This window comes from Lupinus angustifolius, chromosome LG08, assembly GCF_001865875.1.
Source record: "Lupinus angustifolius cultivar Tanjil chromosome LG08, LupAngTanjil_v1.0, whole genome shotgun sequence".
Classification (NCBI taxonomy): domain Eukaryota; kingdom Viridiplantae; phylum Streptophyta; class Magnoliopsida; order Fabales; family Fabaceae; genus Lupinus; species Lupinus angustifolius.
In genome coordinates this window covers 1,877,316-1,900,083 of record NC_032016.1, presented here as the reverse complement: position 1 = coordinate 1,900,083, position 22,768 = coordinate 1,877,316, and the positions used below count along the sequence as shown (strand labels likewise).

Genomic DNA, 22,768 nt, shown 5'->3' with positions numbered 1-22,768 from the left:
TACACTACTACAGTAATTTTAAAGTCAAACTATACTATCAGAGTAAATTTGCCGTTTATACATAATAACTTGGAAGAATAAAAAATATACATATTTGATCGTGGACTTTGAGTTGGACAAAAGACAAAAAAAAACACCTAAGTACCCATTCTTTATAATCTTCTCAATGGAAAATGATATGCCACAATCTTGAGCTTTCATTCTCTTGTCTGATAATAAAATGACATATTATTTTATTACATTTTACAAGAAAATGATATATGTATGTTTTTTTGCTAATATTTATGACTAAATTTTAATTAAAATTAAACTTTTAATATGTTGTTACTATTTTATTTGTTGTCTTTATATAGATTTATTTCCACATAAAGTATTTTATATTTATCAATGATTAGTTTATAAGGCAAATGTTATTTTCTCATAGGTAAGAAGATTTGTATGATGATTTAGGATGTATCAATACTCTTCTCGGATAGATATGTCACTTTCTCATAGGTAATAAGATTTGTATGATGATTTAATATGAAAGTGTATCATTACTCTTCCCAGATAGATACTAGTATGTCACTTTCTGATAGATAAAAAAATTTGTATGATAATTTAATATTAATATGTATACAATGAAGAGCTCTGCAATTATAGACATAATTGGAGTTGCTAAATTTTGAAAGTAATAAGGAATTAGACAACACTACCACCAAGGCATGGTGTAATAAGGTTTTGTTGGATTTTCATATATATCAAAATGTTAATGTTTGATTTTTGACAACGATACTTGTTTTGGGAGTAGTAGTCATACATTCCAAAAAATTAGTTTCTTACCTATAGGATGATAGATACTCTTAGTCACATGTAAAAAATTAAACAACACTTATGATAATTAATTAATTATCTTCTATATACTCATTATTTTATATTCTAATAAACAGTTAACTTATTAAAAAAGTTAATTATCATTTAGTTATTAGTGACAAAGATAATAATATAAAATAATATGAATAATATGTATATAATATTTTTGTTAGCACATCCCAATATCTAAACGCATATGCTGTCTAGAGCGACCTGAAATTATTTAGATCTCAATTTGGCAATATATGGGAAATAAAAAATAATCAATTCATATTACCAGGTTACTTAAAAATAGATAAAACATGTTTATTTAAAAAAGTAACATAATTAAATATTAATACTTTGTCCATTCCTATGGTAAAGACTAGTATATATATTCCATCTACATGTGAACAATTAATATACTTCTTCTTCCTACTTCCTATGAATATTTGTGTTAAGATTATGGGTCGGTGGAGGTAATAATCATTTTTAAATCACCGAACTCCACGTGAACAATTTTAATATGCATTGATCTTATATATAACAAAATACGAGTAATAAACAAATTGTTTTACATTAACCAAGTAAGTGCACGATGTTTGTTTTCGTACTAAATTTTTTTGTTGAATATTTAATTTAAAATTTCAGATCGATTATAATATTTGTTAAAGCACAAATAATTCTGGTATTATTTGAAAAGTTGTTCAGTTTTGATGTGTATAATATTTTTTATTCGGGTGGCAATTGATGCAAAATGTTTATCCACACTCCTTACCTATTAATAATATTTATATTTTTGATGTTATGAAATCATAATCTGAATAGAGAGATTTATGATTATCCACTACCTCAGCAAATTAATTTATTTGTTGTGTAGTAACCAGTGCAATTCTTATTTGTTATGGTGGAGAAATTATTTTTTGGTACATTAGTGGAGAAATTATAATAATAAGGGAAAGGTGAAGTTGTTGGTAGAAATGGCAATGTGACAAATCATGGTTGAGTTTGTGCTTACCTAATCCCGAACTCGAAATCTAAAATTTGAGTTAAATAGAGTTAAAAACAATGTTGTTATTATCGAACACATCAGGTTTTGAGTAACCCGAACTCAACAGAACCCGCCTAAAATATGCATTTATATATATGTTCAAAATATATATATATATATATATATATATATATATATATATGTCAAATTGTATATATATATCAATCGCTTTCGAGAGAGATTTAGGGTAGAGTACCACTTGTACTAACCCAAACTTGAAATTTTAAGTCAGATAAAACTCGAACCAAACTCATTGGATTTTCCCTGTTAAATTTGGGTTGAATTTGAATGGATACTCACAAATTCGGTTTTTATCGTCATCCCTAATCGTAGGTAACATATATTTTATATATATGTTTAGACTCACTCCTACATTGATAAATCTTTTTATACTATATATCACCAATTTAATCTATATTAAAAATTAAGTTAAGAAAGTCCACTCCTAGCTTCCAACGTTAATAAGAAATAATATAATAATAAAGTATTAAAGTTAAGGTTGGTTGTTGGTACCACACTTGTTAGTCAATCGTTTTATATTGTACAAAATTATGATTATGATTGCTAAAATGTAAGAGTCTCAATATCTCCATCTTAAACTTAATTACAATAAAAATATAAGAGCAAAAGTGATAGAGTAATAATGCATATATATGCTCTGTGTATAATATATATGTACTATTGTTGGTGTAAAGATTTATATACGTTGGTTAATTGAACATGTTTTAGCCGATTCATTTAAAGTCTTACTAAGTTTGAGGCTCATTTAATGATTTTTTTGTATTATCAAAGGTATTCTTTCATCTTTTTAAGGACTAATCCCATTCAGAGTTCATGGATGTCCTCCCAACAAATATCACTACCGAAAATCAAATTCTTGACATTGAATATCCAGTGGGACCTTATATTAATAGACCAACGTTTTGTTGGTAGACTCGTGTAATGGTTCTATTATATATTCTTATACAAAACTAAGTAGATAAAGACCTCCATCTTTAACGTGAAGTAATGCCCCATTTAACAATAATTAATAGGAATCTTACTAATAAAAGAAAACCAATGAGCTGTTCCTTTATATATAATTTATAATTTTATAAAATAAAAAGACTTGAACGTTAATTGGAATCTTATAACATTGATAGAAGGAAAGCACGTTGCTAATTCTTTATCTTCATAAATAATAAATAATAATAAACTTGTCATTCACTAAAATATTCCAACCTATTATATGTACCAAATATGATAACCTTTTGGGTACTCTCACATTTTTCCATACTAACCAATTAACTATGCTTTTCTTCTACTTCCTTTTGTTTCTTTTATCTTTTGTGATCATGAGAAAATGCAAGAAATTTCACAACATCATCATAGATCAAAGTCCTAAGAAAGAGATTTTAAGTAATGAGTTTTTGCCTAGAGAATTAGTATCCAACATCCTCTCAAGGTTGCAAGCAAAAGATTTGATGAAATGCAAACATGTTTGTAAGTCCTGGTACAAACTCATAACTCATCCTCATTTTATCAATAATTATCATATTTTCTACAATAAACTTATGCATCGTCAAAGTCGAGAACAACAATTCTTGATTATTCGTAGACCGTTTTTTTCTAGCCTTAAAACTTTCATTTCTTTGCTTTCTTGTGATTTTAGTGAACCCAATAATGGGTATGTTTCTTCTCATCTTTTAAACCCTTCAAATGAGTTCCATTCTGACCATAAATATTGGACTCAAATTATGGGTCCTTGTAATGGCATTTATTTCCTAGAGGGAAACCCTTATGTTATGATGAACCCTTCAATCAATCAATTCAAGGTTTTGCCTCAATCTCATTTAACTAGATCTGAAGGGACTTATTCTTTGACCGATCATGTTGGATTTGGATTTGATTCCAAAATCAATGACTATAAAGTTGTTGTGATCAAGGATATTTGGTTAAAGGAAACCGACGAACGAAAACTTATGCATTGGACTGTAGAGTTATTCAGCCTTAAGTCGAATTCATGGAGAGAGTTTGATGATGCCGATCTTCCTCCTTCAATTGAAATTTGGGAATCTTCTAAAGTTCACACGTTTGTGAATAATTGTTGTCATTGGTTGGGCTTTGTTGACGAGTTTGATATAAAGGAAGATGTTGTCATATCATTTGACATGGTGAAAGAAGTCTTTAGAAAAATCGATGTGCCAAGAATACGCGAATCTTCAAAAGAAACTTCTGCAACCGTCGTACCCTTTAACGAATCGACTAGCATTGGTGTTATTGTTTACCCTAAAAGAGGAATAGAGAAAAAGTTTGATGTGTGGGTATTAAGAGATTATTGGGATGAAGGAACTTGGATTAAGCAATACTCTATTGAACCCATAGAAGTTATGTACAAGCTTGTGGGATTTCATGGGATTAATCAATTTTTTTGGATAAACAAAGATGAAGAGTTAGTATTATATGATGGGGATTCACAACAAATAAAGCATCTTCAAGTTAAAGGAAAGAATAATTCATTAAGAGTTGTTGTATACATGGAAAGCCTTGTTTCACTTAGAACTAGAAATGATTCAATTTACCAATTTGTTTCATGTAGTTTTGTTAATGATAATTTACTCAACACAAGGGAATGAGCAAATTAAATTTCCCCATTTATAAGAAATAATGAGACACTCTCCAATGGTTACACATGAAAGATGTCATTTTGTAATTGGATGATGAATTCCATAAATGTTTGGTAGTTATTTTTGTTTATATATTTTGTGATCCAATTTCCAAAATCTACTACCTATATATGAATTAAAGGGGTTGTGGTTATTACCAAAATAGATATCTTTTTGCTGACTTACACATGGATTTAATATGAGCAAATTTGTTATTACATTTTTTTGTTAAAGAAAATGAATCAATCAAAAATTGTGTATTAGATATTACTGAAAATGATATAACACTTTAGTATGTCATTAGTTGTGTTTGAGAGAATTTAGTCATTGCATTTAAATAAAATAAAATAAAATAAAATAATTGTACTGAGAATGTAATGGTACAAATTTGCTTAAACTAAGTTCTCAACCATTTTTTCTCCACCTGAATATATTTTTTGAAATATCTCACACACTATTTCTCCTAATACTCTTCTTATTCAATCTAAGTGATTTTTCATAAACATCATATTCACTCTCAAACTTGAAAAATGGTAAGAGGTGAACAAATAAATTTTTAATAAGATTTCAAAAAGATTCGGTTTTTATCTTTGGTTTCATATGTGAGCTCTATTTTTCCCTAATTCTATTTCTTCAATGTCCTTCCTCACGAAATCGCATATGGTATTATGAACTCTATCTGAAATGCAAGAAATGATAAACACTAAGCAAATAATCACTTTTCTGAATTTTGGTGTCTAACATTTAATAGATATTTCTAAAAATTTCGATTTTTATATATGTGATTTCTTATATTGCAATTTTTTAAGTATTATTATTTCCCCTAATTCTATTCTATTTTATTTCTGAAGTGTTCTTCCTTATAAAGTCATATGTGGTATTGCAAACGTTATCTGAAACGGGAAAAATAGTAAGTAGTGAGCAAATAATCAATTTTTTCTGTTTTTTTAGAGTATAATTTTTAATAGGATTTTAAAAAGTTTCGATTTTTATCTTTGATTTCTTATATTGCAATTTTTTAAGCTTTATTATTTTGGGTGGATATCTTCTGTCCCAAAAAATTTATCACTTCATGTATCATTATTTGTGATTGGTCAGAAAATACTTAATTATTAAATTTTTAACTTAAATATAATTTTTCAATCAATCACAAGCGGTGACATATGGAGTGAAACATATTGTGGGACAATATGCTCCCATTATTTCCTCTAATTCTATTTCATTTATTGTTTCTTCAGTGTTTTTCCTCACAAATCAACATATGATATTGTAAACTATCTGAAACGGAAAAAATGATAAGCAGTAAGCAAATAATCACTTCTTATACTTTTTGGTGTCTAATTCTTAATAGGATTCCAAAAAAATTGATTTTTATCTTTGACTTCTTATACTACAATTTTTTAAGCTCTATTATTTTTCCTAATTCTATTTCATTCTATTTCTTCAGTATCCTTGTCCACAAAACCACCACTAGTATTATAAACTCTCTTAAACTAGAAAATTGTAATTAAACACTTAGCAAGTTCTTGTGTCATTTATCAAAGGATTACAAAATTGGTAGCATTCTTTCTATTAATAACCCTTGAAATTAAGATTACAATATCCAAATCATCCCTTGAAAACTTTGCTAAAGAATGTGAAAAATAATCCAAGCATAGTGACATGAATTATAATCCAAGAACACTACTCCAAAGTATTTGAAGCAAGACATTTGCAGTCGTCCCTTTTAAGAAAGTATTTCCATGAAGGGTACATATCTATTGTCCTACGGTTTGAGTCATCTCATGTGTTATGGACTTGTAATTGGTAAGAAAAATATATTTAAGTTACAATTTAATTATTAAGTAATTTTTTGACCAATCACAAATTTATGACACATGAAGTGACACAAACTGTAGGACATCAAATGTACTCCCCTCCATGAATAACCAAAATTGTAAACATATACAATATTTTTTATACCTCACCACCTATTAACGTGTCCACTAGGGATGACAATAAAAACCGAATCCGTGGGTACCCGCCCGAACCGAACCCGAATTTAACGGGGAAAACCCGATGTGATTGGGTTCGGATTTTAACCGGGTTTAAATTTCGGGTTCGGGTTTGGTATAGTAAAGACCCTAACCCGCCCCGAAGTAAGGTAATTCAATTTAAAATTGAAATTTCTATCATTTGCCATTTGTTTTTAATCTCTAATGTTACTTTATATACCATTGGATCTTCAAACATAATAGAAATGAAATAATACAAGAGAAAATAGAAATGTTAGAGTAAAATTACACGAAAATAATATCATATTTTCCTTAACATTTTATCATTTTTGGGTTTTTTTTCGGGTTCGGGTTACCCGAAATCCGACGAGTTCGGGGATGGTATTTTTATTTTCAACCCCGTTGAGTTTGGGTTCGGGTTCGGGTTCGGGTTTTGTATTTCGGGTTTGGGTATATGCAAACCCGACCCCGACCCGCCCCGTTGCCATTCCTAGTGTCCACATTTGCTGTCCAATAAAAGTATGCTACTTCTTCTAATTGACTGAAGAAAATATATTTAAATTAAAAATTTAATGATATTTTCTGACCAATAAAAGAAATGACACATGAAATGATACACTTTTTGAGACATAAGATGTATTCCCTTATTATTAATATATGTATATTAGCTTTATTAGACGTGGAAATCTAGCTATTTAAAGATTTTATTTAAAGATTCACTTTGGATTGCACCATTGGACTATTGAAAAACACCAAAAAATATGTAGAGCATAAGTTAAGGTTGAAGCACATGCATAGATGATTTATGTAGTTAAAATATATTGGTGGTATTAAGCACCCATCTACATGTAAAAAAATATCCATACCTTATTTATTATTTTATTTTTGGATCTAGATTCATGCTGATACATGTTGAGCCTGGTACCCATGGGTTTTTGGGTACTCAACGGATCTGCAGATACCCATAAAATAAAAAACAATAATAATAATTGCGAGTATTTATCTAATTTATTTAATTATGTGTTTGTTTCTTACAATCTTATACGTTATTTAGGTAATCAACAGTAGAAAAAAGAATTATAGTCATATTTCAACTATTTTCAAGTTTTAAACACATTTTAAATTAATTATTTTAACATTATAATAATTGATTTAGTAAAAATTGTTCAATCAACAAAATATTAAATTATACATATCAATTAAGAACATAACATCATATCATTACTTAACAAAATAATATCATCGTTTAACAACATTATAATCACATTTATGAATTAACAATATAAAATTATGGATTAAAAATATATATATTTAGGAAGGAATAGCGTGTCCACGTATCCGTGGGTCTGTGTATCTCATTATCCAGACCCATCCAACAGCGGGTTTTAAAATCTTGGGTCTGAATTACTCGTGGGTCCAAAATACATACCCAAACCTAACCCGTTGCGGATATTTTTTATGGATAGTCAGAGGTCCAAATACCAATTGTCATCTACCTTGTGTTAATAATCATATTAATATTAGAACGATGCATATGTAGAAAAATATAAGCATATGCCATACACTATGAATCAAGTCATCACTTATTGTTTGACTAAAGCATGAAGCATCGTTCTTATTTATAGAGTATGTATGACACGTTCTCCATCTGTTTAAGTTTATAATCACAATTTAACAAATCATTGATGTTAAAATTTAATATAATTTGACTAAGATTCATCTTTTAAATTATGGAAAATTGTAGGAAAATATATGGAATACACTACAATTGTAATTGTGATGTTGTTATGGAGATTTTCAAAACCGCAATCATACAATCATAATTAGGATTGAATTATTAAAATGAGACAAAAAGTTGAAAACAAACATTCTCCATAAATAAGTTAGAGATACTAATTGGAGTGTCTATCCAAAAGTAGAACCATTCCCATTTAGCAAACTTGCAAGTTACAAAAATATGATATATGGATTCAATATGTTGTGAACATAATACACATTTCACATCCTCTTCCATTTGAAATAGATTCATCTTGTGAAATTCAATTTTAGTTGCAACTTTCCTATAAGAATTTTTCACACAAAGCAACAAACCTTAGTTGGAGCACACTTTAACCACACATTTTTAAACAATGAGCATGCTACTCTACATTCAATTGAAACAAATATACTATTTTGACTTCATAATCTCCAAGCAATATTAAATTCTCCGACAGTTACTTGAATCCATACTTAAAAGAGTATGACAAGAATAGGTCCCAATCAAATCCTAGAAAGGAGTTCACCTATCCTAAATCATTGGATCGACCAGAATCAAAGTTTGAGCTTGCTATAGTCAATTTAGTATGGCTTTTTGTTGCCGTTATTTTATTAGTCAGATAGTTTTTTAAAGAGTGCCAAAATAATATTTTTGTTTTAAGTATAAGAATTATCTAAATCTATTCTAGTTTTAGAGGTTTAAGCATACTTCGACTTATTTGCATTAAAAAATTTAGAAGCATAAAATCATATCTAGTGGATTTTCAGCATCAAAATTTATACTTTCTCTTATTACAAGAATGATTTGTCTCACTTATCATTCTGTATTTCTCTTTACACCACTTTTCTTCTGTATTTATATCCCTATTTTGGTGTTTTTAGTATATTTTTATGATGTATTTCTAGTATTCTTTTGTCATATACTCAAGCCTCTATTATAAGAGAGTTGTGACGCACATTAAAAATAAAAGGAATTTTTCTTATTAATGTTTTCAATCAATTAATTTTTTTATTTTTTATTTAAAATCAAATATGTAATAGATTTATTTTATTTAAATTTTGAATAATCACCGTGAGATTGCTTTCACAATAACCAAAAATATATCTTAATAGTTTATAAAGAGTAGAATATTATTAGGATATTCAACTTGGTTCGAATATAAAATGAAAAATATTTAGAATGTTCTTTTGTTTGGTAGAAATTTCATAGAGACTTTATAAAAATCGCAAAAATTATTGCATTACTTATATGTAAGTAAAAAATAATTATTTGATTGTTATAAAGTTACAAGACTAGAATAGTTTTTTATTTAATTAAAAAACAAAAAAACAAAGGGGAATCTGATGTATTTTTACATAAAAATGAAATTCTCCATTATTAAACTAATAAGTGTTATTAAGTCACTTAAAATCCTTTTTATTTTTATTTTAAAAATAAAACAAAAGTTGGTAGGGGAAATTATTATCTCATCATGAGTCAATTAAGTAATCTCTATATACCTTTTTATTTTTATTTATAAAGGAAATAAAAAATTGTGAGAGAAATTGACTTTGAGGTTATATATGGCCAATAAATATTTATTAAGTTAGTTAAACCACCATTTTTTATGAGTGAAAAATATGAAATTATCTTTTTCCTCAAATTATTTTTTTCAAAATAAAATCTTTCATTTACTATTATTATTTTTTGTAATCAAATCTAATTAAAATCTTTCATCACATTGATTTCTTATATAATATATTTTTCGTTTTTTACCACATTATTAAAAATATTTTTTTGTTGGAATTTTTTTTTTACTTTTTGAGCCATACAAAATTGGATGTTCACAACTTAATAATTTAGATATATGGAATATAACCATAAATCAAAGTTCATCTTCTCTCTAGATTTTATGGGTCAAAAAATTCCTTTTGTTATAGGTCAAATATAATTCTTCACATGGTCCAAAGGCTTCTATAGAGGAGATATGTAAAGAAAGTAAATCTCACATCGTTTACTTTCATGTTTCAGTAATAATTTAAATACTTATTGTAGTATTATTCTTATTCCAATTAGTTTTGAACAATGTTGTTGGTTTCGAACAAAGTAATTATGTAGTTGGATCTTGGATCAGAAACGTGAAGCATAATAGAAAAGGTGATCAAGTTACGGTTTAGCATTTTGTCTTCAAACTATTTTGAACATTTCTTTAAGCAAAGACTCTCAATGATAAGTGCAAATAATGTGTTAATCCAACGTGACCTAAAGCTAAAGTTCACAAAATTAAGTACAAAACCCTCAAAGCTTACTTGCACTTCACGAACATATAACATTACCTTATATTAAAATAATATTGAAACCCACCACTTTTACATCACCAAACCTAACTTACATTTCTCAATTCACTTCAACAAACATCATGAAATCTATCCATGTTTCTCATGAAACTAATCAAACACAAACTCCCACTAGTTCTTATTCCATACAAATCTTAAATTCATCTATCCAAAGTCTAATAAAATCATTGCATAGAAGGAAAAAATGGATGCTTCTTTTCACCAAATCCACCCAACAAGATCTTCTAAATAGAGCACCATGGCATACCCATTTGGCCAATTTCCTAGAATCAACATGGGTTCACATATTTTCAATCACATTGCTCATTATGGACCTCATCATCACAATTCTTGAGCTATCTTCATCTCTAGTTTCATGTAAGCAAAACATGAACGAAGTAGAAGAACTTAGTTTGCATTGGATTGGAATTTGTATCCTTACCCTTCTTTCAACAAAGACAATGGCTTTGTTAGTAGGGTTAGGCTCTTTATTCTTTAAGCATATAGGTTATGTTATTGATGGAGTTGTGGTCATTGGGGCACTTTTTTTGGAAGCTTTTATGGAGAGTAAAGGAAGTGGTTTATTGATTGTAGTGAGTTTATGGAGGGTGATTAGAGTGGTGGAGAGTGTCTTTGAGTTAAGTGATGAGGCTATTGAGGCTCAAATTGAAGGGATAGTTTACCAATTTGAAGCACTCAAAGAAGAAAATATGAGGCTCTTAGAAAAGTTGCATGAAAATGACAAGATAATTGAAGAGCTCAAGGAAGATTTGGATCAATATAGGCATGGAATCATTTCTTAAATTAAAGAAAGTTTTGATAATCATATTGGGGACTTGTATTTTATTAAATTTAGTAAATTAATTACTTGCATCAAGTAACTTTACATAGCCTTTTATATTGTCAATTAGAGGAGAAATATTAGAACGAACCTTGAGTATAATAAGTACTTAATACAAATGCATCATGAATGATGTGCTTTGTATAACTCTTTAAAATAACAATACATTTATCAATGATTATCATACCAATTAGAGTACTAATATAATGTTATGATAGTTTAATAAGTGGTTCACTAATTAAGCTATATATTATAATAAATACAATAAACTTATAAATATTATTATTTGTAAAATTTAACTCAATTAGTGAAATAGTTATTATATTACAAATAACTATTAAATTTAAGGTTTGAATCCTTAATATGCCATTTTAAAAATGTGATCTTTTTTCATGAGCAAATCAGTTTGATTAACACGAGATGATACTATTTGACCGTTGTTATAATGATACCTAAATCTTCAATTTTCTGATTCAATCATTCGATACAATACAATATTTATAATCATTACCATGAGATAAATTATTTTATTCAGTCACTAAAATCATGATACGTATACTATTTTTTTTAATTTTAGAAATATTTTTGTTAAAAATAATTAAATAAAACACATATCATAATTTTAATGACTAAATAATATAACTTATATCAACGAACGTTAATTCAAGTGATACATGTTTGATTCCCCTTAAGCAAGGTCTCGAGTTCCAATCTTATAGATGGAAAAAATATATGCTGGTAGATTTAGCCACACGTATCTATGGATGTTTTCGACTCGGACATGAGTGCCGCAGTATAAGAATACTCATGAGAAACAAAAAAAAATATAACTTAGTACGAAGATATTTTTTTTTTTTCCTAAAACAATAATACTACATAGAGTTGATTAGTGGTTCAAGATATGGATCCAGTTTAAATTCACTTTTATTTTTCTAACTAAAGCCCGTTTCACTTAACCCACTAATAACCAAATAAGAAAAAAACCATCGCAGTTTTTCAAATTTCTCACAATCCCTAACTTCGTATAACTTCTGCAATCTCACGGCGGCGTCAGCGGCGGCACATTCATCGGATTCCTCCGTCTCTCCAACCATAATCTCCTTTCACTTCAACTTCAAAACATGGCCACTCGTACGTTTTCTTTTCACATCAATCAATCTCTATTTTTTTTTTCCTTTCTTAATTTCTTTACATTATTAACAATTAACAATAACAACATTCGTTAATTATGATTAGTAATGTTGTTGTTATTATTTTCAGCTTCTATTCCTAGGTCATTCCTTCAAGTCGCTGCTACTGATGAAGTTGCACCTCCTCTTAGAGTTGTCCAGATTGAGGGACTGGTAAAACATTTTATTTTATTTGCGGTTAATTGTTGTTACAATGTGGTTTCGGCGATTCCGAAAACCTTAGTGTCGCGGTGTCTGTAGTGGTAGCAACTAAATTTTTTAATAACTTTAGAATAGGCATTTGAGGTAGACATTGTATTCTATGATTAACAGATGAGGAGAAAAGACCGAAAAGTAGAACGTTAACAAAACAAATAGCCACATGTTCTGTTCCATCTGGTTGTTAGCAGTCCAGTGTGCATTAACTGGTTCTATGTGATTCGTCAGTTTGTACATTATTATTAGAAACCTTCTTTTATAAGGAATCCGGTACCGGGTATGTTGAATCTGGTAAGTGGTAGTGTGGTACGTAGGATAAATGAGGCAACCATGTAATTGTGGTTTTATCCATGAATCAAAATTTACCTTGGAGTTTCATTGCTTATGTGATGCATTACCCATTTTAGTTTCTTTGTCCACATGCTTGGGAATGATCAATTACCTTTATATGAACTTTTGAATGGGTCCCATTATTTGTAATTTGGGTATCTATTTTTTTTTGCTTTCGGTTATCTTAAATATGTTGCATTGTAACTTCATGTATTTATAAGATTTTGGAAATTGCAATTGCAACATTTAATCATGTAATATTTAGCATAATAGTCTATGCTGGTGGGCTCTAGTCATATGTATGATGTTTTTTGTGTATGTGTATATTTCTTCCTGTTAAATATTGGACCATATAAGTTTATAATGTTTTTAAGGCGGGTTCTCAATTTGGAAGGAAATTCTCGATTAACATTTTGCTTAGCGAAATTACTTATTCTGTTCTGGTGCTTTTTGTCTTTCGACTGAAGTGGTTGTATGAATTTCTGTTGCACAGGTTATCTTGAAGATTATTAAGCATTGTAAGGACCACTCACCTTCTTTAGTCACTGGGCAACTTCTTGGGCTGGATGTTGGCAGTGTTCTCGAAGTTACTAACTGCTTCCCCTTTCCAGTATGATATCACTTTTTCTTCGTTCTCTCCCTTTTCAAATTTTCCAACGTTGTCCTATTGGAGTTGTCATTGTTGTTTCTATTACTAAATATTGCAGATGAGGGAGGAGGATGAAGAAATTGAAGCTGATGGAGCTAATTACCAGCTCGAAATGATGAGATGCTTGAGGGAGGTTAACGTTGACAATAATACTGTCGGATGGTATGTATGATCAGAATACCCATTTACATGATGAAAATACCTCCTCTTAGCCTCTTAGGAGGATTTTATGGACAAAGTTCATAAATATTGATATGTTTCTAATTGCTAATATATAATGCAGTATTCATCTCTGTTTTCCTTAGATTGTGTGACGTTTTCACTTGTAACTTATTTTTGGTCATTCACATCTATGGCATTATGAAACTTATGTTTATCTAAAGAATGAAATGTATGAAAACCAAAGCATAAATTCCTTAGGCATTTGGTGGAACCTTTCCCACCAAAATTATCTATATCATAATCTACTCATATTCATTATTTATATGTCATAATATGTAAATGATTACTATTAGAACATGTACATGCATTTGGTTAGTATGTGTAGTGTATATACATATTTATGGGGCATAAGATGCCTGCACAAGTGTTTAAGTAGTTCTGATAAATTTGATGGTCTTTTTGATCGATCTATGTTCTCTAATCATTTCTCTAACGATGGGATAACGCCCTGAACTAGGTACCAATCTACATTGCTTGGATCCTTTCAGACTGTGGAACTGATTGAAACCTTCATGAATTATCAGGTACTGCCTCACAATTTATTTGTTTTTTTCACAAGTTCATTTAACGGTGAGCTTCAACGCAAATGTAAGGTTATTGATCTGTGACTTTGAGGCCATGAAACAGTCCATATTGGTGGTAAAGCAGTGTATGTATACCCTCCCTCCCCCACCAGGTGGGAAGCCTCCTTTGCTAGGCTGCATTTTTGTTGTTGCATAAGTTATCTTAAACTTTGGTTTCTTGGGCTAACCTAATATAGTTATGTTATTGTGGAACCCAATGTTCTCACAGACATAGTTTGCTATTTAATGTAAATGTTGTGAACTTTCTTTTATGCCCCTCCAAAATATTTACACAGTAACCTGCACCACTATAAATTTGGAATGGCCAATAGGCGAGCACATGATTGTTTGCACACCATTGATTACAACATGATTATGGAGATGTTTCACGATACTGAGCCAGTGTGTCATTCTTGATCAAGTGTCAGATATTGACATGGTTTGCTGGATGAAAGGTTGCCTAGTACAGCTGACTTAGAATTGTATATTTGCTAAAATTATAATTGAGAGTGGTCTTACTATATCCTAAGTTAAAAGACTTCTGAAGTTTTTTCATGTTCTAAACTTAAAAGTTAGCATATTGAATGCAGTCATTCATGGCAATTCTGCTGAAGAAATTTTTTTGAACAGTCTCTTATCAGGTAAATAAATGAATGTCTCAATGTTTTTCAGGAGAATATTAGACGTTGTGTTTGCATAATATATGATCCATCAAGGTCTGATCAAGGTGTCCTGGCTCTGAAGGCCTTGAAACTTTCTGACTCGTTCATGGAACTCTACCGCAGCAATAACTTTACTGGAGAGAAGTATGAATTTTCTTCTAGTGGTCATGCTCTCTTTAAGTTTAACTTGAGCCATTTGATTTCTTATTTTCTATTTCTTCTGATGGAATAGATTAAGGGAGAAGAACTTATCATGGGTGGATATCTTTGAGGAAATACCTGTAAGCTTTACTGAACTTTTGCTAATTGCTTTAACCTTTTTGGTATTTGACCAAATAGTCTTTAATGGCCATTTGGATGAATAATTATTTTGTATATTGTAAAAATGTTTCTACCAAATTATAGTGGATTCTCCTCTGCTTTTTCACATTCTCATTACACTTCATCATAGTTGTTAATGCAACAGATAAGGATTAACTAGTCATGTGATTGGCATTAAAATAAATTATATTTGGTACATACTTTATGGTATGCAAGTATACTAGTTGGCTTTGGATTAATTTTCATGCTGATCTGTATATTTATATATCAGATCAAAGTTTCAAATTCTGCTCTTATCAGTGCCTTCATGACAGAGCTGGAACCTGATACTCCAGTTGCCCAGGTGAACAACGATCTTCTGAAGAGATTCTTTTTGTTATTTCAAATTTAGTTTATGTTGTTATATGCTATTCTACTCTGCCATTTCAGTGTGATTATGATCGACTGCAATTATCTACCAGTTCATTAATGGAGAGGAATATGGAATTCTTGATTGAATGCATGGATGACTTGTCGGTTGAACAACAAAAGGTTATTTTAGGTTCTTATTAGTGGTTGGTTCTTTGTTTTTAGTTTTAAATTTATTTGACCGAAGTTTCTTTTGTTTTAGTTCCAATTCTACTATAGAAGCTTGTCCCGTCAGCAGGCTCAGCAGCAAGCATGGCTTCAGAAGAGAAGGTATGATATAATTTGCGTTTGAATCTACACTTCTTCTAACTCATGTATGCTTTCTTTTTTCAGTTTTTTAATGATTCCATAGATTGGCAGTTTACCACCTGTTTGTGATTCTTTTTTGGTATAACCAAGAGTGTTCATCACTCTATGGATAAAGAATTAACCACTTTCGGAGTGCATGATTGCCCTTCCAAACAAGTGTCGCTCCCAGGAATTTAGCAACTATGCCCGTCTGTGATTTGAAAATATGATTTAGCATATTTGAGTTGCTACTTTTGACGGTTGCGATAGTTAGGCATACATTGGTTCCATATATCCATTTATGTTGTTTTCTGTAACAATAGGTCGGAGAATCTGGCACGTAAAGCCGCTGGAGAGGAACCTTTGCCTGAGGAAGATCCTTCAAACCCCATTTTCAAGCCACTTCCCGAGCCATCACGGTTGGAGAGCTTCCTCATAACAAACCAAATTTCAACCTACTGCAACCAAATCAATGGGTATGTGACTAGGTTTTGGTGGTGGCCGCCGTTACCAGTTTCTTTTTTTTTCTCCATCCAACACTCAAGAACACAGTATTGCTGATTCGAAGTTTTCGATGTTTCTTTACAATGGAGTTTTAATTAATCATAGTATTTTGGGTTGGAATGTTTTGCAGGGTGTCAGGGCAGAGTTTTAACAAACTCTATTTGATGAAGGCTTTGCATGAGGAGGATTGAAAGGAAAATTTTGCTACTCTTTTCTAATTCATGCTTTCATCCAATTTCTTTTCATTATCATGCTTTTACATTGATGTAATTTTTTATTACTATTATTATATTTAGGTTCTTTACTAGAGATACATGTGGTGATAATATGAGGTTTGATAATTATTTTTTTTGGATTATTTGGGTTTCATTACGAAATGCAGCCTCAACTTATTTAAATTCTCTCTCGAAATATTCATACTTATTCTTATGCATTAGTGAAATTATACAAACCAGTATCCTTTTCTATATCTACATAAACCTCTTAATTTTTTATATTTTCATTACATTGAGCATTCATGCATAAGAAAAGTTGAATAAAACATGGTATATTGTGGAGATAAGTCCAAATGATATACAAATTAATGTATTTCTATTATTTTTTGTTACAAAATGCATTAATTTAAATAATATTGTTTAAATCGCTCTTATACTATATTGTAACAAACTAAAAATAATAATGAGATATTGACTTATATATTATTTGGACTTGTCATCATAATATATCAAATTTTGTTTAATTAAAGTGTATTTATTATGTTTTTTATTTAAAAGATTAACCTTATTTTTTCGTGCAGAGGTAATTAATGTAATGAAAATATAAAAATTATGGGTTTGCGTAGATATAAGAAAATGAGAGATGATTTATGTAATTTCGTTAAAACTTTGGGGTGTCAATATAATTTACTCTAATTGATATTATGTAGAGTTATATAATAATGTTGTAGCTTCTGTTATAATAAAACAATTATGTTAATATAGGTCCAACAATCTCATTTTTTATATTTGAATCTCATTTAAGATTTATAATAATGAAATTTAAAAAAATTATTTTTTTAACATAATTTAAAAGATTAGTTCTAGATTTGAATTGTAACACTCAATTTTCAAACCAAAAGCCAATATGATATTTATCAAATTGAATAAGGCTACTATTTTTGTTCATGTAGCTATAGTTTGTAACTTGATTAATACACACCAAATACTATTACTAAATTGATATTAATAAAAGAGAAAATCAGAGATAAGAATTACAAACTTATATAACAGTCATTAAACCTGCTTATACTTTACTGAACAATCCACACAAACCAAATCATGAAGGAAAGTTAAAAACCATACACAAAATGAAAGTAAAAAAATTCAGAAAAGAGTGTAATATGTATGAACTCGATGTAAAGATTTATACGCATTCAATACATCATTTACCATTCATTTGCATTATTATTTTTTTGAAAAATCGACAATGAATAAATATGAACAGTGCATGATGCAGTGACAACGTATAAAACTTTTACGCCGACAGTGCATACATTTTTATCTCGTATGTATTTAGAACACTTCCATTCTATGAGGAACAGGAGTTTTAATGAGTTGAAGTATTTGCACAACTTCTGTCATAGAAGGTCTACTTGAAGGTATTTGAGAAGTGCATACCATTGCAAGTTTCAGAATTGGAAGTACTTCATCATCTGGATACTCATTCATTGTTGGATCCACACATTCCAACACATTACCTTGTTCAAGTAGCACCCTCACATGATCATTCAGTATCAACACATTATCTTCTCCGTACTCGACCGGCCTCCTTCCGGTCACTAATTCGAGGATCATTACTCCGAAACCATACACGTCGCATTTCTCATTGACCCTTAGGCTCTGGCATGCTAACTCTGGTGCAACATAGCCTAGTGCACTTTGAAACCTATTGCTCATCACATGTTTGTCGAGCTTTGTTAGAAGCCGGGACAACCCGAAATCTGATATCTTTGGGTTGTGGTTTTCGTCGAGTAAAATGTTGGTTGGCTTTATGTTGTAGTGGATGATCGGTGGACGGTACGAGTGATGCAAATGAGCAAGTCCCTTTGCTGTTCCGAACAAAATCTTGAATCTGTTAGGCCATGAAAGGGGTGGAGTTGAAGGAAGCCTTTCATGTAGCTTGGATTGCAAGCTACCATTTGGTGCATATTCTGTTACTAAAATCTGTAGATGAGGAGTCCAGTAGTATCCTTTCAGTTCTATTAGATTCGGGTGCCGTGCTTTTCCTAGGATTCGAACTTCCCTGTCAAAGTCTTCGGGATATTGGATTATGTTCGAGGTTATAAGCTTCTTCATTGCTAACGTTCTGCAATGTGATCCCTGTGGAATCTTGTAAACTGTTCCAAATACCCCTTCTCCAATCTCAGATGCCTTGTTGAGCAAGGATTCTGGATTGCTGATCCCGTCAGTCGAGGAATGCGAATCGAACATAATAAGTTTTCCCGAGGGTGGACATCCTGATCTAGAAGAACTCGAGCACATGCTTTCCAAAGCGCTATCCACAAACGATAGCCGTTTCCTCACAGAAACATTAACTAGACAAATAGCAACCACCCCTAACATGATAACAAATGATGCCGAAATTGCGACAATGGCAGAAACACTAAGGAACCTGTGGTGATGAATTGTGTTAGGCATAGATGATTCACTTCTATCCCTATTAGGACCTATTTGGTTGTTATGTGCATTCGGATCAAGAACTAGTGGCTTTGGCACATTCATCTTACATGGACCCTTAAGTAGAGGCGAGCATAGACCGAGGTTTCCTTCCAATGAAGTCTTGTCCAAGTTCCGAAATACGGTACTTGTTGGAAGCCTACCTGTGAGCCTGTTATATGATATATTCACAGCAAGAAGATTTTCAAGCATTCCAAGATCCATTGGTATCTCTCCACTTAGTTCATTGAATTCTAGTTTAAGGATTTTGAGCTTGTTTAGCTTTGACATTGACCTTGGGATTGAACCTGTCAAATTATTGTGTGACAAACTCCTGCATAAAAAAATCGGTCGAACTCGGAATTAGTATCTTTAAAAGAGGGAAAGAAACATGTATACTAAATTATACTACTAGAGTTTGAGAAATAGGAGGCATACAATAAGTAAAGAGATGAACAATTCCCAATCGCTTCTGGAATAGACCCTTTCAATGAATTTCCGTCAAGTTCGAGAATGGCCAAATTGCCTGAATCGCATATATCCGCTGGAATAGGACCATACGCGGCAATGTTATGAAGATCTAAAACTGTTAGATTCTGAAGGAGACCAAATTCTGGAGGTATCTGTGAATGAAGATCATTCCAAGACAAATTCAAGTATTGAAGTTTTGAAAGAAGACCAATTTCTGCAGGGATTATTCCCTCGAGGTGGTTCTTCGAAAGATCCAAATTGGTTAGAGTTTCCAATAGCCTGCTTGAGCCTGCTGGAATTGAACCTATCAGATCGTTGTCCGAAAAGTCGATTTCCTCCAATCCTAAACCAAACAAACCTTCCGGTATGCTGCCATTGAAACCATTGCCTCCGAGCCTGATCACTGATAACTTCGTGCATGAAACCAATGACTGTGGTAACCTTCCAGTGAATTGATTGTTCGAAAGCTCAAGATATTCCAGACTGGTCATGTTACCGATCCACTGCCGCAATTCACCGGTTAAAAGATTATCCGATGCCTTGAAATAGCTCAAAGAATTAAGCCTCCCAAGTGATTCTGGTAACTCACCACTGAATTGATTATCACTAAAATCCAATCTATTCAGATGCAGGCATAGTCCAATATCACTAGGTAATGAACCCGAAAACTTGTTACCATGTAACAAAATCTCTTTCAAGTTATGTATGGCTGAAATTCCATTAGGTAAGTACCCATTCAAAGCATTGTTGGACAGATCCAAATTCCTAAGCCTCTTTAATGACCAAATCCCATCGAAATCGACATAACCCGCGAACCGATTATTCGAAAGATTAAGACTATTCAATGATAAACATCTAGAAATTGTGCTAGGAATTGACCCTTCAAACATATTACCACCTAAAGAAAGGTAATGAAGGGAACTACACCTATCAAAAAAATTCTCAGGGATTGTTCCTGATAATGAATTTTCTGATAGATCAAGAAACCTTATTGAACTCATATTCACAAAAGTAGTAGTTATAAAACCAAACAACCCATTATGACTAAGATTCAACCTTTGAATAGTACTAGGAAGAGTAAGTGTAGGACTAAAACTTCCACTAAAGTTGTTATGAGAAAGGGACAATACCTTAAGATGCTGCAACTTTTCAAGGCCTATTCCTATCTTACCAGATAAACCTAATCCATCTAATGAAACCTCAGAAACTCTTCCACTTTGAGGATTGCATTGTATGAACTTCCATGAACATGGATTCACATCATCTTCATTCCATGATGTAAGATATGAAAAAGGGTCATTAAGGTCTGATTTGAACACAATTAAGCCAAGAACATCATCATTCAACTGAACTTGCATGTCATTGTTTCCTAAGCAATAGAAAACTGAAATCAACAAAATCAACACTTTCCAATGAAACTTAAAACTATACATTCTTCTTCTTCTTCTTCTTCTTCCTCAAATTCTTGCTATATTTTGTAGTTAGTTACCTATGATTATAGCTTTGTTTTTCAAGGATAACATAGTGTGTGAAAAATGTAATGAATGGTAGATGTTACACTAGTAGCATATAGAAAATGATACTACATGTGTGTTCACGAGAAGAAATAAGGGTGGCAGAAGAGTAATTTACCAAAATGGGGTTTTAGATAGACAAATGGAACATTTGACATTTACCAACAATGCATTTTTTAAGTATATTATAAAGTAAGAAATTAATCTCTTTCGGAGCATGTGGCTCTTCTTAATAATTATCGCTCTCACGAATCGAATATTTAACAGTTTAAGTTTATCTATCGATCCAGTTGAACCTTACACTACTAGACAAATGCATTGTTGGTAGTTATCGATGAATATGGTAATAAAGTTAAGTAGAGTCCGTGACCAAACATTTTTGGTCCTAGAAACATGGTTGAGCTTAGTGACAAAATTGCCACCCCATCACAACTTTCAAGGCTTTTGTCCAAACACAAAAATGTTCTGTCGTGTTCTTCAACATCTTGCTCCACGTGCCTTCGCTTTCTCTCTTTTCAAATGATAAGTTTGTGTGAGTGAGTGAACTTATATGCTGTTTTTTTTCTGAGAGTTGGGTTATTTCTACTACAATTATTCTTGGTAACAAGTTTAATATCTTTTATTTAAGAGTTAATAATTACGTGTGTTCTATTTGAATGTTAGGACCGGTTATCATTGGCCGGTCACTAGGAATCATGCCTATACAATTGGGCAAACAAGATCTAATCTAGGTGATGATTGTTGATCATGTTTGGAAAGTTGACGTAGCTAGGATAAATGACAATTACGACAAGATATGACTGAGTTAGTACTGATGAGAAATTCAATATAATAACAATGTAAACTCTACCAGAGTATATGTAGCGGATAATAATTTTTCCCAACTTGCTAGAATGTATGAGGAGCAATATCAAATAATACAGTAACACATAAGGGACACCGGGATTTTAACGTGGAAAACCTTCCCAAAGTGAGAAATAAAATTCACGGGCATAAGCCAGTCAATCAAGCTCTATTATAATCAAAAATAGGAATACAAGAATGTCTCCAAAATACAGCACAAAACGTGTTCAACAATAAGGCATACAACAGAGCAACCAAGCTAGAAAATGAGAACAAGAAAAACCAGAAAAAACCAGTAACACAGCTGCTGTAACAGCTCGATTTCTACCATCTCGGACATTGTCTCACCGATCCAACCGTTCAGAATGAAGTACTATAAGTTGTGAACCTTCAGTCCAAATTTCAACCCGATCCAATGGAGAACAAAGACGCAGTCGCAAATTTCCCACGGCTGTTCGGAGTTCCTGCGGTTGAGTTTT

General features: G+C 31.2%; 4 protein-coding genes across 4 annotated transcripts; 3 read left to right on the top strand and 1 right to left on the bottom strand.

Moving 5' to 3' along the window:
• On the top strand, window positions 3,170-4,542 carry LOC109354231 (F-box protein CPR30-like). The gene has a single exon (XM_019596584.1). It carries the CDS (start codon window positions 3,172-3,174, stop codon window positions 4,495-4,497), a length of 1,326 nt encoding a protein of 441 aa, XP_019452129.1. The 5' UTR covers window positions 3,170-3,171; the 3' UTR covers window positions 4,498-4,542.
• On the bottom strand, window positions 4,340-21,548 carry LOC109354230 (probably inactive leucine-rich repeat receptor-like protein kinase At3g28040). Its single transcript, XM_019596583.1, has 3 exons — window positions 19,900-21,548; window positions 18,300-19,795; window positions 4,340-4,353 (listed from the first exon to the last, which is right to left on the bottom strand). Exons 1-2 carry the CDS (start codon window positions 21,363-21,365, stop codon window positions 18,319-18,321), a joined length of 2,943 nt encoding a protein of 980 aa, XP_019452128.1. The 5' UTR covers window positions 21,366-21,548; the 3' UTR covers window positions 4,340-4,353; window positions 18,300-18,318.
• LOC109353805 lies at window positions 10,922-11,395 on the top strand. The gene has a single exon (XM_019596167.1). The coding sequence runs from the start codon at window positions 10,922-10,924 to the stop codon at window positions 11,393-11,395; it is 474 nt and encodes a 157-aa protein (XP_019451712.1).
• On the top strand, window positions 12,412-17,140 carry LOC109354232 (eukaryotic translation initiation factor 3 subunit H-like). Its single transcript, XM_019596585.1, has 12 exons — window positions 12,412-12,564; window positions 12,694-12,776; window positions 13,645-13,761; window positions 13,859-13,962; window positions 14,480-14,546; window positions 15,258-15,391; window positions 15,480-15,528; window positions 15,840-15,911; window positions 15,998-16,099; window positions 16,179-16,246; window positions 16,588-16,740; window positions 16,899-17,140. Exons 1-12 carry the CDS (start codon window positions 12,555-12,557, stop codon window positions 16,957-16,959), a joined length of 1,020 nt encoding a protein of 339 aa, XP_019452130.1. The 5' UTR covers window positions 12,412-12,554; the 3' UTR covers window positions 16,960-17,140.